Source organism: Oenanthe melanoleuca, chromosome 18 (assembly GCF_029582105.1).
Source record: "Oenanthe melanoleuca isolate GR-GAL-2019-014 chromosome 18, OMel1.0, whole genome shotgun sequence".
Lineage (NCBI taxonomy): Eukaryota > Metazoa > Chordata > Aves > Passeriformes > Muscicapidae > Oenanthe > Oenanthe melanoleuca.
Genome location: NC_079351.1, coordinates 272,476 through 289,044, shown reverse-complemented (window position 1 = coordinate 289,044; position 16,569 = coordinate 272,476). Strand labels below are relative to the sequence as shown.

General features: G+C 56.6%; 3 protein-coding genes across 3 annotated transcripts; all 3 read right to left on the bottom strand.

The window, feature by feature from the left end:
* Positions 1-1,737: 1,737 nt before the first annotated feature.
* On the bottom strand, positions 1,738-3,689 carry MCRIP1 (MAPK regulated corepressor interacting protein 1). The gene is made up of 4 exons (XM_056506266.1): positions 3,483-3,689; positions 3,291-3,409; positions 3,097-3,195; positions 1,738-2,990 (listed from the first exon to the last, which is right to left on the bottom strand). Exons 1-4 carry the CDS (start codon positions 3,488-3,490, stop codon positions 2,926-2,928), a joined length of 291 nt encoding a protein of 96 aa, XP_056362241.1. The 5' UTR covers positions 3,491-3,689; the 3' UTR covers positions 1,738-2,925.
* Positions 3,690-3,810: 121 nt separating this feature from the next.
* Positions 3,811-7,826, bottom strand: PPP1R27 (protein phosphatase 1 regulatory subunit 27). Its single transcript, XM_056506265.1, has 3 exons — positions 5,401-7,826; positions 4,280-4,430; positions 3,811-4,136 (listed from the first exon to the last, which is right to left on the bottom strand). The coding sequence occupies exons 1-3, from the start codon at positions 5,603-5,605 to the stop codon at positions 4,013-4,015; spliced, it is 480 nt and encodes a 159-aa protein (XP_056362240.1). The 5' UTR covers positions 5,606-7,826; the 3' UTR covers positions 3,811-4,012.
* Positions 7,827-7,919: 93 nt separating this feature from the next.
* P4HB (prolyl 4-hydroxylase subunit beta) lies at positions 7,920-16,243 on the bottom strand. Its single transcript, XM_056506250.1, has 11 exons — positions 15,914-16,243; positions 15,465-15,671; positions 14,584-14,717; positions 14,263-14,400; positions 11,944-12,048; positions 11,543-11,668; positions 11,133-11,333; positions 10,373-10,493; positions 9,986-10,167; positions 9,489-9,575; positions 7,920-8,926 (listed from the first exon to the last, which is right to left on the bottom strand). The coding sequence occupies exons 1-11, from the start codon at positions 16,068-16,070 to the stop codon at positions 8,840-8,842; spliced, it is 1,545 nt and encodes a 514-aa protein (XP_056362225.1). The 5' UTR covers positions 16,071-16,243; the 3' UTR covers positions 7,920-8,839.
* Between the last annotated feature and the right edge of the window lie 326 nt (positions 16,244-16,569).

Genomic DNA, 16,569 nt, shown 5'->3' with positions numbered 1-16,569 from the left:
ACACACGTACATGTGTGTATACACACACGTGTACACACACACACACATGCACACACACACATACACATAGGTATACACACGTGCACACACATTACACACACTCACGTGTACACACACACACGCACACACACAGGCAGGCGCTGCCCTTGGCTGCCTGATGGCAGCCACTCGTTGCTGGTATCCAGTGGGATGAAGGCGCTGACAGCAGCCTGGCCAGACTTGCAGGATGGTTTGGGTGGGAAGAGACCTTTAAATGTCCCCCGAGGGACAGGGACACCTGCACCAGGCCATGCTGCTCAGAGCCCTGTCCAGCCTGGCGCTGAGCGTTCCAAGCACGGAGCACCCAAGCACCCAGTGCCTTTCCAGGCAGCCCGTGCTAGTACCTCAGTGCCCTAAGCAGAGACTCCTGCAGAGAGCACAGTGCAGCCAAGGTGCCAGTCCCTGGCTGTGGAGCTCGTCCCAAGGCATGGAATGGGGCTGAGGCAGTTCCTTACCCCCCAGTGGTGGCCTGGGCTGCCTGCCCCAGGCAGTGCCACCCTGACACAGCCGGCACCACGGGCAGTGCCCACCCAGCACAGCCAGGCACCCCCAGGCGCGGCGCCTTGCAGGAAAATTCCCACTTTATCAAGGGAATTGAGCACCACAAATTGGTCTCCTAAGTCGATTCTGCCTACTGCCAGGCCTCTTCCCACCACCTAATTTGATGACAAACACGTTCCTCTCCTCCTCCCACCCTTTAATCTAATGAAGAGCACTGTGTCCAAGGCACAGGGAAATAAACTCTGATGAGGTCGATTTTTATAGGTAAACAGCCTGATTTTTCTGGCCTGTGGCCTCACTCCTCACAACCCTAACACCCACCACCTCCCCCTACCACTTCACCATCCTTGCCCTGCAATTTGGCATCAGTCTTTATAAAAATCACCTGCTTATAGAATGTTTTTTGCACATTTCATTAGAGCTTGGACAGCTGCTTTGCCTCTGGCTTTACTGTGTTCAAGCAGAGAGGAAAACAAGGCAGAGGCTGTTGGGGCTGAGCAGGGGCATGTGGGGGTCCAGCAGACCTGGGATGGCCTCAGATGGGTGCCTGGACAGGGGACAGTGCTGGGCTGAACGCAGCCTGCCTGGCCACAGGACACAGCTCTGGACATGCTAAGGGCTTCAAGCCAGGGCAGCCCCACTGTCAGGCTGTCAGGCTCCCTGAACACACCACAGGGCCCATCCTGCCAGAAGAGTCAAAGGAGAAGGGCCATGACAGTGACAACCACGACTCCCTCTACCTCACTGACCACAGCTGCAGGGATGCAGGGCCTGTGGTGGCTTGGGAGGCAATAGGGGCTGAGCTCCCTTCTTGCTGTGCCAGCGCCAAGCAGCAGGAATGTTTTGGTGATGGGAGGTAAACAGGGTCGTGGCAAGTGTCAAGATGCACTCCACCAGAAATTCTAGCAATGCTAAGTATAGCCTAAATACCATTAAAGTAGGAGAGGGAAGAGGATATGAGGGTATTAATAGTCTCAACATTTAAATCCTGGGTGCAGCAACAGCTCCCGGGGTGCTGGCTGCCCGAGCCCAAGGCACTGTGCCACCAACGTGCTGCACCTGCCTGCAGGCAAACCAACAGCCCAGCAAGTGCAAGGCCAAGGCCCCTCTGCGAAAAATAAACACAGCTCGTGCTCTCTGCCCCTTGTCCATGCCCCAGAGCTCGGCCAGGCTGCAGCACCACACCAAGGCAGCCCCAAAAGGACACCAGCGTTTATTTACAACACTCCTCAAGTGACATACCACAGGAAGGAAAGGGTACAGTACAACTCAAGGACTCAACAAAGGAAAGGTATTGGCAGCTCCAAGTCCCTGCAGCCCTCCCCACAGCTGCTGGTACTGGGCAGGCCTGGCAGCCCCATCCCCGCCAGCACGGAGCACAGGCGGGCAGGGGGCTGCCAGCCCTGCCCAGGGAGCAGCCAGCAGCTCGGGGGGTGAAGCTGACACAGTCACTCTCTGGCTCAGGCAAGGACAAAGGAACCATCCAGCAGTGCCAGGAGTGAGTGGCTTAAGGAAGCGCCCCTGGCGTGGTTCTACCAGCCATGGCCACCCCGGGGGAGCTGAGGGGCCAGGCTCCAGGGTGTATCTGGAAAATGGGTGTTAGTACAAAACTGCAGCGTTGCCAGGGCAAGGAGCTCCTGGGCTCCTCCTGTGGGGCTGCAGGTGGCCCAGGTCCCTCTGAGCACCTCTCAGGAGCCTGGGGCTGGTGCTGACACTCCACCTCTCCATCTGCAGGGAGAGGAACAGCTTCCCCTCCAGCACCACAAGGACCAGGCCTGATCTAAGCAGGTAAAAGATGTGGCCTCAGATGTGGTCCACGTGCTCTGGCAGCAAGCAGCCCAAGCAGCAACTTGCTGCCACAGTGGAACTGGGATGAGCCTGGCCACGGTCTGCCCATCCCTCAGCTGCACAGTGGGGCTGGACAGGGCTTGCCCCAGTGTCTGGAGGCACGGGAACAGACTCGATTGTGCCTCCTGCCCTGGGCCAGCCCCAGCAGCTGTGGAGCTTCGGTGCACGGGGGAAAGTGAGATCCCGTGCTGCCTGATCCAACAGCACATCTGCCTCAGCCCTGCCCAGCCTAGCACAGGGGGCAGCGACAGGAGGGGAACAGGAGATCGGATTACTCAGCATGAAGTGGGGAAGGACAGTTTGAGGCCAGAGAAAGCTATGAGCAGGGGACTGGAATCCTTTGCAAAAGGCTCTGGGCAGTCTCAAGAGGCCCTGAGCATCCTCAGCCTCAGGCAGCTTCAGAGCCAGCCCCAAAGCTGACTGGCTCTCCCGCGAGCTTTTAGGAGGACAGACCAGAGGAGGAAATCAACACAAAATCTCAAATTAAATCTGCTTGAGGACCTCAGGAGAGCAGCCGACCCGCAAGGAGGACCCGCTTTAGGACTTCTTTGCATCCTGTGTGTTCCTCCTCTTCAGATCACCCAGGTCGACGGGTTTAAACGCTGCAAGGGAGACAGGAGAGACTCTGGGGGCAGAGGCAGCACAGCCCCCGCCCGGCGCACCAACCCCCGGGCCGGCACAGCCGGTGTATTGCCCCTGCCCCCGCACCTTTCAGACTGGGGTTCGGCATCTTCTCCACGTACTCCTCAACCAGGCCGCGCTCGGAGCCCATCTGGCTGCGCAGGTCGCGCTCCACGCACTGCCAGGCTGCAGGGACAGGGACACAGCAGGGGCGGAGGCCGCTCGCCTCGGCCGCCCCGCGCCGCCCGCGCCCCCCGCCCAGCGGCCTCCGCCCCGCTCACCCTCGTAAATGAAGCGCACGTTCTCCTCATGGGCCGGCGTGAAGATCTCGCTGCCTGCGCCGGGGGAGCGCGGGCCGCCGCTCCGCTTCCCGTTGTACACCACCCGGGACACGGGGGAGCTGCAAGCGGAGCGCGGGGAGGAGCTGAGCCGGGCCCGGGGCCGCGCTGGGCCCGGGGCCGGGCGGGGCTCACCTGGCCATGGCGGCGGCGGCGCTCGGCGGGGCCGGAGGCGGCTCGGCGGCGCTGCGGGAGGAAGGCGAGGCGCGGGGCCGGGACAGGCCGCGCGGCGCCCCCGCCCGTCGCCGGGCAACGCGCGCCCCTCACCCGGGGCCTCCCGCCTGCGCCAGCCGCACCGACGGAAGCGCCGCAGCGCGCAGGCGCGGCCCCGCCCCTCCCGGCGGCGAGCGCAGCCCTTGGCGCGTGCGCCGTGTGCGGGGCCGGCCCCGCCCCGCCCAGGCCCCGCCCCTGCCCGGCGCTGGCCGCAGGCGGTAACCGAGACGCTTTATTGCAAAAGTACAAAGTGATTCCCGGCTCGCGGTACCGAGCGCCCCTGCCCGGTCACTGACCGCAGGCGGTAACCGAGACGCTTTATTGCAAAAGTACAAAGTGATCCCGACTCGCGGTTCCGAGCGCCCCTGCCCGGTCGCTGCCCGGGCCCAGCCCGGGCGCAGCCCCCCGGCCCGGCCCCGATACTCTCGGGGCCGCTTTTCGCCGTGCCCGGCTCAGCGCAGCGCCGTGGCTCCGAAGAGCTGCACTAGGTCCTCGTATTCCGGGTCGATGAGGTCCGAAGGTTTCTCGCCGTCATCAGTGGTAGCCTCGAGGCTGGCCCCAAGGGACAGGAGGTACCTGCGGGACGCGGGGCTGAGCCGCCGGGCCGAACCGGGCCAGGCCCGCAGCCCTGGGAGCAGCAGGCACCGGGCACCGCGGAGGCTCCGTCCCGGCTCTGCTCCCGCCCGGTGCCGCGGCTCTGCGGCCCCTCACACCCTCACCTGGCTATGTCCGCGTAGCCGTCGCTGCAGGCCATGTGCAGGGGCGTCCACCCGTTCTCGTCTCTCTGGTGGATGTCAGCGCCGTATTTCACCAGGAGCTTGACACAGTCCAGGTTTCCCGTCAGCACGGCTTCATGGAGGGCTGCCATGCCTGAAAGGACAGGGGGTGTTAGCCCTGGCCCGGGGAAGGGCTGTCCGTGCTGAACTCACAGCTGTGCACGGCTCAGAAAAGGGGTGCAGGAGCTCTCCTTCTCAGGGAGAGCACTCTGGGCAAAGAAACTAAGACTGAGAAAGCCAGAGGAGCTGCTGTGGGTTCCTGTTGCCCTTCTGCAGCATAAATACCCTGTGTGGGATGGTGCAGCACCCATTGCCCCAGCTAGGCAGGACAGAGGGAGGGAGGAGGAACTGCCCCTTATAGCAGCTGCTCTGAGTCCTGGACAGGACTCAGAGAGACACACGAGCAGAGTCTCTGCTGTCCTGCTTTGCTTGATTTTCAGAGGCTTGTCATTAACAAAGAATCAATATGGACAGAAAAAAGCTGGTGGTCATTTGAGCCTCTGTCTCCATGGCTTTGTGAGAGTAGAAGCTGAACCCAAGCACAAGAAATGGACAAATCTGGGCTCTCCATCAGCTTGTACAGGTCAAGGCATTCCATAATCAGTTCCTGGTGAGGCTGTGCAAACAGAACACGAAGCTTCCCCCGTGAGTCCCCAGAGTCAGACATACAAGAGGGAGCAGTGCCCGTGAGAAAGGCAGAGCCAGGAACAAATGCAGATCCCCAGCCTGGGGGGAGCCCCAGGGTCCTGCCCAGAGCTCAGACCAGCCTGTGCTTGCTGCCACTCTTTGTGGTCCCACCACACTGCAGGTGCTCTGTTGTGCCTCACAGTGACCTGGAGGCCCAGCTCCCCTTTTCCGCAGCATGTGCTGCCAGTGCTGCTGAGGGGAGATGTTGGTGCCCTGGCCTGGGGTCCTTGGGCCCTGCTGGGCACTGCTCCTTGCTAGGGAGGAGCCTGGCTTGCAGCAGTCCTGCCGGCGGCGGGCACAGCCCAGCTCGATGTCCCTCACAGCCCTACCGAGCTGTGCCGCTGCTCTCCCCAGCTCTGCCGACCAGCAGCACTCACCAGAAGGGTAGATGGTGTCCAGCGTCACCTTCCTGGCTCGTATGAACCTGCCCACCTGCTCCAGGTCCCCCTGCTTGATGTGGTCCTGGAAGAGGACGTCGTTGGGGAAGCGCACGGTGCGCGCGGCGCTGTGGCGCGGTGTGTAGCGCAGCGACACGGGGCAATAGTCCCTCATGCTGCCCGCAGCCTTCAGGCACAGCGGCATGGGCGCTGCCGGCCCCTCGCTGCTCTGCCGTGCTCTCCTGCCTCTCAGGGGCCTCCTCCTCCTCACTACAGCTCCGTGCTGGGCCCTGCTGCTGCTGCGTGCCCGTGTCCCCTCGCCGCCACGCTCTCCTGCACGCCCCCAGTCACAGCAGGAGCTGGCACCTGGCACTTGCAGCTCACCTACGGGGCCCTTGGCCCTGGACTGATCATTCTCTGGGAGCACCACGTTATAAAGACTCCCCTGGGCTATTTTGGGGACATGCAGCTCATGCTATTTGCCATGATGCTTCGTAATCGAGCCGCCCAGGCCTGCAGCCTCCCACTTTTGGGCAGAAGTTAGTGGCTCATCTTACCATCCACCTGTTGATGTGCCCATCCAAGGGGTCAAATCTACTCCTGCATGGGTAGCCCTTCAGGGGAGCCTGGAAGCAATTTCCCAACATCGAGCCCTTCTGGGGGAAGGGGCACAGCAACAGAGGGAACTGTCTGCTCGTGTCCCAGCTCACAGTGCAGTGTGGATGTGCCAGGGCTGTGGTCACAAACACATCCAGAGCTGTCACCCTCCTGTAGCTGCAGGGGACAATGAGAAAGGAGCAGGAGGAGCTGTGCTGCCCAGCATAGAAGCACAACCTGAGTGTCAGATGTCCCCTGTGCCCTTGTGAGGACAGAGGTGCTGCTGGTGATCTTGGGACCGGTGCAGAACCAGAAGCCTGCACTGCTGGTCCTGGTGTTCCTTGTTCCACTTGAGACAGGGAAGCAGCTGCAGGCTACTGCAAGCAGCCTCAGAGGAACAGCAGAAGAACAGCACCACCACCAGACAGCTCCTGCCTCTGATACTCTCCAGCTACAGCCATGACCCAGAACAGAACCATCTGCCACAGAGGAATTGTCCAGGTCCATCAAGGCTGAACTAACCATTGTTTTCTCCCATCCAAGTTTGGGCATGTCAGACACTTCATCATTTTGTGCTCTGTCATCCTGATGGGGATTGTCCAGGCAGGTGTGTCAGAAAAAAAACAAATCCCTATGCTGCTTTAGAAGTCAGGAATTTCACTCTGCCATCCTGCTGCAGACCCTTGCACAGACCCCAGCAGCAGTCAGCCACATATCTCAGAACTCCTCCACTTGTTTATCTGCTGGCAAAGGCATCAGTCTCTTGGCCCATCTAATCTTCTGCTTGTGGTTATATGAGCCTGAACACAGCACTGGGCATCCAAGCTCAGTGCTGAGGACAGAACACTTCCAGCCTTCTTTCTTGAACAGCAATTAGGCATGTACATCAGATGGCTGCTAAGCTCCTGCTCTAGCACTGGGAGCCTTGGGCTAAAAGGGGCACCTCCTCCAAGCTGAGCACAGTGGGTCTCTGCCCAGGGACAGAGGAAGAACCACTGCAGAGCTCAGACCTGGTCACAGTTCAGCTGGCTGTACAGAATGGACCTGTTCAAGTCAAAGTCTAGACAGCATGTTTCAGTGGAACTTTACTAGTGAGATTCCTTTTCTCCCCACCCCAAAGACAAACCAGGCCAGGCCACCAGCACTGTTGGGCTTGTTGGGGTGCAGGAGTGGCCACTGCCTACCTTCAGTCATGTGGGGGCAGAGCCCTGGAGGGAGGTGTCTTCAAAGATCCTCCTCATGTCACTGCAGGTACAGGTCTCACACACACCTGGCTGCTGTTCTATCAGGGACAGCCCTTCCTGATCCCCTGGTGAGTGGGTGCCTGCTCAGCCCCAGCCCCAAAGCTTGGGAACATCACAGCAGGACCCTGCTGGGGCTCAGCTCCCAGGGCACAGCAGAAGGCTGGAGCTGGAGACAGAGACAAGTGTTGTCCAACACTCCTGTGCCACTGCTCCAGCACACATCCCACTCAGAGAGGCACAGAGGTGCCCCCAGTTGTCCTCTAGCCTCACCATGCCCTCCCTGTGACATTTATAGCATATTTTCTAACCAAAATATCTTGAGCAGCAAGCAGCAGGTTTGGAAATAGCAGCGTGGCTCACAGGGTCATGTGAGCCTGACTAGCAGAGCCACAGCAGCCCCAGCTCACTGTCCAGGGCAATGTCCCCTCAGCCCAGCCAGCTGGCCAAGGGGCTGGGTGCTCTCAGAGCCAAACCACGGCCTGCTCACCCCAACAACACCTGCACAGCCCAAGGAATGTGGACAGGACGTGAGCTCTGGGATGTTCTTGTACTTTACAAATTACATGGAGAAAGTGACGCACACCCCATTGCAGCAGAGGCCCTTGAGAATCACCCTACAACTCTTATCTCCCCTTCCAGGGTAGGTGCAAATATTCTACACTTGATAAAGACACATAATAGTATTAAAATCTCAACTTTATTTGGCCATCAAATTCAGTACCAATGTTATTGTAGCAGAATGCTAAGAACCAGCCTGATGCAGCTCAGGCTTGTGAGGCACTCCCTCAGTGACATTCCCAAACCCCAGTAATTGCAAATGTCCTGTTTGATCTGTTCATCAGGCCCTCCCCCACCACCCACCTGCCAGGTCAACCCACTCAAAATAATTCATGGAAAGGGATTGCAACTCTTGTCTTTGATCAAAAGGATGTCAACACAGCTGGTGAGCCAGCAGCCACCTCCACCCTCAGAGCCTGCCACAGCCAGTGCACAGTATTCCACCCCTCCAGGAGCTTGGAATAGGCATCTCCAAGTGTCTTAAAGGAGAAGGGAAAGGAAACATCTGGCTAGCATGAAGAGAAGCACCTTCACATACACCTTTCCCCAGGAAGCCATCAGCCCTCTGCCCCTACATTTTTGAAGGCCAGCCCCAGGGAAGGGACCCTGCCAGGTGCAGAAATCAATTAGGGGCTTTAGTTTTAAAAGAAAAAAAGAAAAAACGCTGTCTTGGAAGATGTTAGTGGCAAGGCTCCAGATTGTCAGGCCACTGAACTCCTGGTACCACCTCACAACCTCCTGCTGCCCAGAAGAATAGAGTCCTCCAGACAAAAGCTGTGTACAAAAAAGTACATCACAATAGAAAAAAGAGCCCAGCTGGTTGGGCTGGCTCCCTAGTGACAGTTCCCTTTTCAAAAGCCAAAAGAAAGAAAAGGTAAGTGTACAGACAAGTGAGGGTAAAGTTACTTTAGAAGCCAATCCCTGGATTTCCAGTCATTTACCTTCTGCTTTAAATCTTAATGGGTTTCTGACTCACTGGGCTGCATCACAGCAGCCAATTTAGTGTCTGATTTTTTGGGTGATGTAGATCAGTCTTCTCTTTACAATTCATCCTTTTGGAGTTTCTGCTCATCCTCATCACCTTCCTCAAGTTCTGTTTCTTCATCAGTCTCCAGGTCCTCCAGATCCTAGGGAGGTTACAGACAGGTCACAGACCTCCTGGTTTCTGGCACGAGGCACATCCAGAATCAAGCACTGAGCAGCAGCCCTCATCTGGTCACTGCTCTCTGCTGCCATGCCAACAAAACATCCAGAGACCTTTATCAAGAGCTCCAGGTTGAGGACATTGAGGATGAGGAACCCCTGGAAGCTGGTACCTGTACACCTGTAACAGCCTCACACACCCTCCCACCCCCAGCAGGTGAGAGCTTCCAAGCAGATACACAGAAATGGGGCATTGATCACACAGCCCAGTGCAGGGGCTGAGTGCCCCAGCAGTGCACAACACAGCACTGCTTCTTTGCACCCATAGGGTGCTCTCCAGGAAAGGAGTGCACTGCAGGCCCAAAGCCAGCCAGGCTGTACCTGAGCAGATCACACTGGTGTGGGCACTTTGCTCACCAGCAATATGCTCTCCTGATATATAACAACACAGGATCTTATTTAGGACTGAGGATTCCAGCACAGAAGCAGATGTGACCCATGCTCCATGTTCCCAAAGGCCCAGAGTACTCCATTCCCATTACTCACATCATCAGCTGCTGCCCCATCCTGACCACCGCTCTCCAGGAATTTCTTGAAGCCTTCCAGTGTCCTCTCCCCATTATAGTCAATTACCTACACAGGGAAAACATGAGGATGCTGGTTATGGGCACTACAGACCCACACCCCTGGAGAGGAGAATTCTCTTTCTGAGCAACAGTGAACATGCCAAGCAAAAGGGAATTTAAAAATTCACCTTCACCCATATGAGACGAAGGAAAACAGCTCAGCCACTAGACTTCAGAGATCACTGCGAGGAAAGAATAGCCTGCAGATGAGCACACTGTCCTCTTAGCTCCCTCTTTTCCCCATTCCCACTTCCCCCCAAACTCTTTCCTACAGCCCAGATCCCACAGAGGGTCTTGGGTGTCCTGTAGACTTGCTGTGTTCCATCCCAACAGAATGCAGATCCCTCCCAAAGGTCTTGTCCAAAACAACTTGAGCAAGCAGCTGAGCATTCCCGTGCTCCCTGGCTGCCTGCTTACATTTCTGCCAGGGCCTGCAGGGAAGAACTTGAGTGTGGGGAAGCTGTGGATTTTCACTGCCTCCACTTCATTGGCCGTCGCGTCCATCTTGGCAATGACAATGTTCTCGTGGTCCCTGTAGGTTTCTCCCAGCTTGTCCCAGATTGGGGCCAGCTGCTTGCAGTGACCACACCATGGGGCATCTGTTAATTACAGAGACAGAGCTGCACCAACAGTCTAACGAGGTACCACTCCTCCCCAACCAGACAGTTCTCACAGATCTTTGCAACTAAGGCACTGCTTTTGAGGCCAAGACTGCAAAAGGCTTTTCCCCTAATCCTGGTCACACAGTGTTTTGGCAATCCTTTCACAGTAGTTACATGGAATCAGCTGTAGAAAGATACTCACAGAACTCCACAAATACATTCTTATTCTCATCAAAAGCAACTTCTTCAAAGTTCTTCCCAACCAGAACTTTGACAGGCTGCTTGTCCCAGTCTTCAGGAATATCCTGACTCATTAGATGGGGCTGGAATAAAAAGTGAAATTCAGACAAACTGTTTGCTACATAGCTGCTTGGACTGAAAATGCAATAACTTATCCTGGAAAACCCAGGTTTCACCACTCCCACTGGTGCCTCAGTTACAGGCTGTAAGCAACCAGATGAATTAGTCACTTCCTCTTCTCCAACAGAGTCTCCTTCCCACCCTGACCCAGCAGGAATAGCAGGTGCTGTTGTTCAGAGAGAATTGCAACACAGCTCTGCAGGAGGGAAGCAGCACTGCTGACAGCCCCATTCCCAGAGGACTGGGCTTTGCTGCACTCTCACTGCTGGTGAGCCACACACAGCCCCTCTAGCAGATGGGAGCGGACAACTCTTCCCTGTGCCACAGAATTCACACCTTCCACAGACTGCTGGCAAAAGAGCAACTGGATAAACAGTACAGTACCCACAGGGAGAGCACAACTGCTCACCATGCTCAAGTCCCTGTACTTGGCTCACTCTCCTACAGCCTCCAGGCCCCAGCAGCTCTGCCCTTCATTCCTAATCACAAAGCCCTGGGATGTTCCATGCAGAAGATGGAGGGGCTTCTCCAGCCCCTCACAGGGAGCACTTCTGTTCCCTCTCAGCCACCTCATTCACCACCACTACTGTTTATCCACATACCTTGATCTTGCCTGCCAGGAACTTGTCACAGAACTCTTTGATTTTGTCTGCTGTGAGTTCATCAGATTCAGGTTTGTATTTGGTCATTTCTTCCTCCAGGGTGATAAGACGTACAGCTGGGCACTCTTCCTTTTTTAGGCCAAAGAACTCCAAAATCCTCTGGTTGTCACTGTGGTCACTGTCTATGAAGATGAACAGGATCTTGGGAAGAAAAAACGGAAAGGCAGGAGGTGAACGTGAGTACCTTGTGGCTATTGACACTTCACACACACACCAAGTGTGGCTGAATTGGCTCTTCTCCTCCCCTTTCCTAAAGTCCTCCTCCACAGCTGGTCCATGGATAAAGACAGTGCTACCCTCTGCAGGAGATGGGTGGTCTGTTAGCTCATGATCCAAGAAATCCATCTCACCTTCCCTTTGAAGTTCCCAGCTGCACTCTTGAAGTTTTCCAGCTTCCCCTGATAGTCAGACACACTTTTTGGTAGGAAAAGCAGAATATGAGTCTTGATCTCTCCTCCAAATATTTTGGGAGCAGTCTGAGGAGTAAAAAATAAACTTTGTATTTGGAAAAGAAGCAAATCAGTATCCAGAGCAGTTTAACTCCACTATGCTGACCAGCCCACAGCAGCCTCCAATACTGCAGGACTGCTGTGCACAGCAAGCTCACACCTCCTTTATTCTGTGTCCTTCCCAATCCTCCTTACCCCCCATCAGCTCCACATAAAACATGGCCATGGAATCTACAACTAGACCTTTGCTGTATTCTTGCAGCAGCCATGGGAAGGGCCTTGTCAGGTACCTAAAGACCCACCTGCTCAGTGAACTCTATGACCAGAGGCAATGAATTAGACTTGATGAAGTTCAGCAGATTATCTTTTGTGAGATCCCCTTCAAAGTTGTTCTGGCCTTCATCGAACTGCAACAAGAGACATTCTTCATTAGAGCACTTGCAGATCCCACACAAATCTCTCCACACCTTCCCACTGGCCACTGCCCCACGGGACCTCAGCTGCACTATTCAGAGCAGACTTCCACCTCCACAAGGTTACACGTCCACATAAAATCTGGATCAAGGTGTCCATCTTCCTTGCAAGCAAAGCTTTAAATCACCCCTCCCACCAGAAGGTAAGCAGCCCCAACAGCCAGGTTTCATCTCAGCCTTGCCCTGCACCACCATGAAACCATTCGTGGTGCAAGTCACCAAGGAGGACCCTGAGCAGCTGCCTGCAGCAGTCAATGGTCAGAGCAGACTCTGCAGCCAGACAGTGCTGGAACATCTGACAGCAAAGCCTGCAGCACACGGTGACTTTTCAGCTCTGGGGGTTCATTCCAGTCTCTGTTAGGGACAACAGCACGTGTTGCACATCACACCAGAGGTTCCAGGTCCTGTTCTACAGGACCATCACCTGTGTCATCCCTGACCAGGATTCCCAGAACCCTCTGGCAGCCTGAAACAGGAACAGCTGCAGAAGGCCCCTAAGGTTAGAGGGAGGATGTGCAGAAGGGCACAGTAGTGCCCTGGCAAGGCCATACTCCAGTTGCTGACAGAAGGAAGAGTGTGGACTCAGATAACCTTCTGTTAAGGGGAGGCACACCAGCCTTGGTAGAAAGGCCAAAGACAATACTTAGCATCTGAAAATAACTTTGCAAACACTTTGAGCAGTTTTGCAGATTGCCTCAGCACCATCAGCTCAGGTGTGCAAGGCCTGTGCAAGTCTGGACAACTCTAAGAGTAAGAGAAGAACAATGATCTAAAACCTCTCAGTTCAGACCCAACTAATGGTATGGAGCCAAAGCCCAAAACCAAAATAAGCCATCAAATTCTGATCAAAGCCATCAAATCCTGCCCTGGTGTTTGATTACTGTGGGTGCTCCTTTTCTCCCTGTTTTAAAGAAGATCTAGCCAAGAGCTCCCATGGCACTGCCATGCCATTACACAGGAACAGGGAGGAGCCCCAAAGGCTGGACAGATCTAGGCTGCTTCTTCCATAGAGCCAACACTCCTGCCCCATGGCAGCCTGGCACAGCATGGTCACTCCTGCTCCCAACACACACCAGAGGCTGCCAGGCCGGGAACTCTGCCCAGCCCAGCCCTACCAAGACTGGGGCACACAAAGCTACTCATGCAATAGCTCACAACTACCAAATGAGACAACAAAACTCTCCTCCCATCCCTCACCCGGTCTTGCTATTGCATTTTGAGCTCATTAGCCAGATATTCCCTCAGCCACATTGACCTGAGGGGCTCTAACTCAGAATTTAAGTCTACAAGCTTCTATCACCATAAAAAAACCTTACAGTGTCAGATGTATAGCAGAATAAAAAAATAATTTCAGGTGAACAAAAAGAAAGTATTGTGTTAGGTCAGGCTGGGCAGAGGCATGATTGATGAAATTACAGGTTTAGTAAGTCTGAACCCAAAGCACTTGGTCCTGCTTCACAGCACCTCTAGATGAGGAGCCACCAAGCCTGAAGAACCTCTTCTTGTCTGCTCAAATTTGGAAATTCATCCCAGTGATGAGGATTTTCATGCCTCCATTAGTAAATCTATGATTCTGCAGGTAGTCAGCATCCCTCCACACATAATCCCCTGCCCCAGCCCAGCCAGCTGGAACTACAAATCCTCTTAGGAGCTTCTTTGGAATCCCTGCACTGCAGAATCCACAGCAATGAGAGAGCAGCTCTTAGAAACAGCAGGGAGTGACAGCAGCAGAGGCCAGCAATGAGCAACAAAAAGCAACTCTGCTAAGACACAACCAAACAGCACCACGGCAGACAGAAAGCTCATCTACTGTTCTCTTGGGGCTGTCCAAGACTGTGTGACCACAGCTGCACTGCAGAGAGCTGGGGAACAGGGAAGTGAGTGAAGAACAACCTGCACCCAAAGCCCAGCAGCTCTGGGAGAACAGCACAGGGCTGGGAGACTGACACAGCTGCACACTGCAGGTCCCTGAGGCTCCCCCACCCCACAAAGGCATCAAAGGCTCTGAGGCCCAAGAACAGCCACACAAACAGCATGGAGCCTTTGCTGTTTCGTCCAGGGCTGACCTTGTTGGAGTTTGACTAACTAAAGAAAAGACAAGAGACAGCAGACCCCAGTGTGGTGGTCAGGCTGGGCACCAGCCAGTACCTTCTTGAAGAGGATGACGCCATCCTTACTAATCTGGTACTTGGTGAAGACATCAGCACTGGAGGAAATCCCAAAAGGAATATCATCCACAGCTTCTGCTGCCTGCAGGAACTCCTTTGCTGCCTCTGATGTCAAATCCTGGAGAGTAAAGAAAGGTGTCTCAGAGGGGCCACATCACATGAAGCATTCACATCCCAGGGCTCAACCCAAAGAACTGGAAGACCAAGGAAGGCAAGACAGCACAGAACCTTCCCCAGCCAGGAGGAAACAGGCAAGACCTTGGACACACACAAGAGCATCTCCAGTGGAAACAAACTCTACCTTGAAGAAACCAATCACAACCACTTCGCTGGAGTCCACCAGTGCCTCTGCAGCAGCCACATCAGCCAGGGTGGCAGCAGCCGGGCCTGTGCGCTTCTTCAGCCAGCCCACGATGTCGTCGGCCTCCCTGCCAGCTACACGAGACAACAAGGAGTCACTTTCCCCCCCAACTAAGTCCAAGACCACAAAATCTTCAAGCTTTGACAGAGAAGACCTTTCAGCAGCTGGTCAAAAGATCAGCAAGACTCAAGATATCATTTACGCAACTCTTTCCCTTTCACTCATAGTGTAATTAAGCTAATCCCTAATTGATAAGTCAAGGTACAAGGTGCTCCCAGGAATCCAGTCTTCTTTCACCTCCTGCCCCCGTCCTTAAACTTTGACCAGCAATGCAGCACTTCCCCAGGACCTCAGTATTACTTATGTTATTATAGCACCTTTCCCTTCCAAGATCTTTATTCTGGATATTACCCAGCACTGTATGGCCTGGCTTAGCTAAATTTTGTCTTGGCCTCTCACAGCCCGTGTTTGCCTCCTCACCCAACGGCCCAGGCATATTTGCACTTCAGGGTACCACACTGCTTGAGTCAAGTCACGGCACATAACAAACCAAGCTCAGGTCACTTTGCTTTCCTACAACAAAACAACTTCCTCCGCTCTAGCTGACCGCAAGGATCTCTCCAAAGGGAGGCCACTAAAGGTCGGCCTGATCCCCACCGGCCCAGCACCATTCCCAGGTCGTTGTCACAGTGGACCTTGTCCAGGCACAGCAGCACAGCTCCAGCACGGGCCATGTGCCGGGACCCGGCGCCACGTTGCTGCCCTCTGCACCCTGGCGGCACATCCAGCCCCGCTCCTGACCCCGTCCTGCCCCTCCTCACCCGTGTACTCCTTGGGCGCAGCTTTGTCGCCGTTCTTGAAGAATTTGATGGTGGGATAGCCACGCACGCCGAACTGCTGCGCCAGCTCCGACTCCTCGGTGGCGTCCACCTTGGCCAGCCGGATTTCCGAGCCCTCCGCCTTCAGCTTGGCCGCCGCCTTCGCATACTCGGGCGCCAGCGCTTTGCAGTGCCCGCACCACGGGGCGTCTGCGGGACGGGGCGTCAGCGCCGGCTGGGCCTCCCCGGCCCCAGCGCGGGCGGGCCGGGCCCGCGGGACTCACGGAGCCCCGGGGCGGGGCGGGCCGGGGGCGCCCCAGCCCAGCCCGCACCCGCCCGGGGGAGCCCATCCCTCAGCGCCTCTCTCCGGCCCGACCCTCCCGTCCCCCGGCCGCGCCCTCGCTCCCCGCCCGCCCGTTCCCCCCGGCCCGGCCCGGCCCCGCCGCGCTCACAGAACTCGACGAGCAGGTATCGGTGCTCGGCCAGCGCCTGCTCGAAGGAGTTGGCACGCAGCACCAGGACACCGTCCTCCTCCTCCTGCGCCGCGGCGCGGGCGGGCAGCAGCAGGGCCAGGCAGAGCAGCGGGAGCAGAGCGCGCAACCCCGCCATAGCTGATGGCGGCGCTCGGGACGAGCTGGGACAGACGCGCGGCCGCGGCGCCGCCTCCCTTTATAAACCCGCCCCGTCCGGCCGCTGCCGCGCGCTATTGGCTGCGCCGCCCGTCCGCCATTGGCTGGCGCCGCTGCCCCGGCCGCCGTGCATCTTCCATTGGCTGGCTGCCCGGGCACGCTACACCCCCGCCACCTCGGGTTGGCCGCCAGCCGCGCTCCCCGCCTGCGAGTCCCCATTGGTCGCTTCCCCCGCGGTGCCGCTCGCGATTGGCCAGCGCCGCTGTCTCGCGTGGCCCCTGCCCTCGAACGTGGCACTCGGGAAGCGCCGCCGGGCGGCACTGCGCGTGCGCACGGCCACGAGCGCGTGGTGAATGCTGATTGGGCTGCGCGCCGCACGTGACCAGCCCGGCGCGCGAGGCGCGGCCCGGCCCGGTTCGGTCCCGCTCGGCCCCGTCCGTTCCCCCTCTCCTTGTACGTAAAGGACCTTCCCCTCAGGC

What these genes read in the sequence shown, in the direction of transcription:
- MCRIP1 (XM_056506266.1), bottom strand. An exon ending in CGTGCGCTTCATTTACGAGG is followed by an intron (nt 3,196 to 3,290) that starts GTGAGCGGGGCG and finishes CTGTCCCTGCAG; the next exon opens with CCTGGCAGTGCGTGGAGCGC. An exon ending in GCCGAACCCCAGTCTGAAAG is followed by an intron (nt 2,991 to 3,096) that starts GTGCGGGGGCAG and finishes TCTCCCTTGCAG; the next exon opens with CGTTTAAACCCGTCGACCTG.
- P4HB (XM_056506250.1), bottom strand. Translation starts at nt 16,070, where the DNA reads ATGGCGGGGTTGCGCGCTCTGCTCCCGCTGCTCTGCCTGGCCCTGCTG. An exon ending in ATACCTGCTCGTCGAGTTCT is followed by an intron (nt 15,672 to 15,913) that starts GTGAGCGCGGCG and finishes CCCGTCCCGCAG; the next exon opens with ACGCCCCGTGGTGCGGGCAC. An exon ending in TCCTGGCAGGCAAGATCAAG is followed by an intron (nt 10,494 to 11,132) that starts GTATGTGGATAA and finishes TTTTTATTCCAG; the next exon opens with CCCCATCTAATGAGTCAGGA.
- PPP1R27 (XM_056506265.1), bottom strand. Translation starts at nt 5,605, where the DNA reads ATGCCGCTGTGCCTGAAGGCTGCGGGCAGCATGAGGGACTATTGCCCC. An exon ending in GGACACCATCTACCCTTCTG is followed by an intron (nt 4,431 to 5,400) that starts GTGAGTGCTGCT and finishes CTGTCCTTTCAG; the next exon opens with GCATGGCAGCCCTCCATGAA. An exon ending in GGCTACGCGGACATAGCCAG is followed by an intron (nt 4,137 to 4,279) that starts GTGAGGGTGTGA and finishes CGCGTCCCGCAG; the next exon opens with GTACCTCCTGTCCCTTGGGG.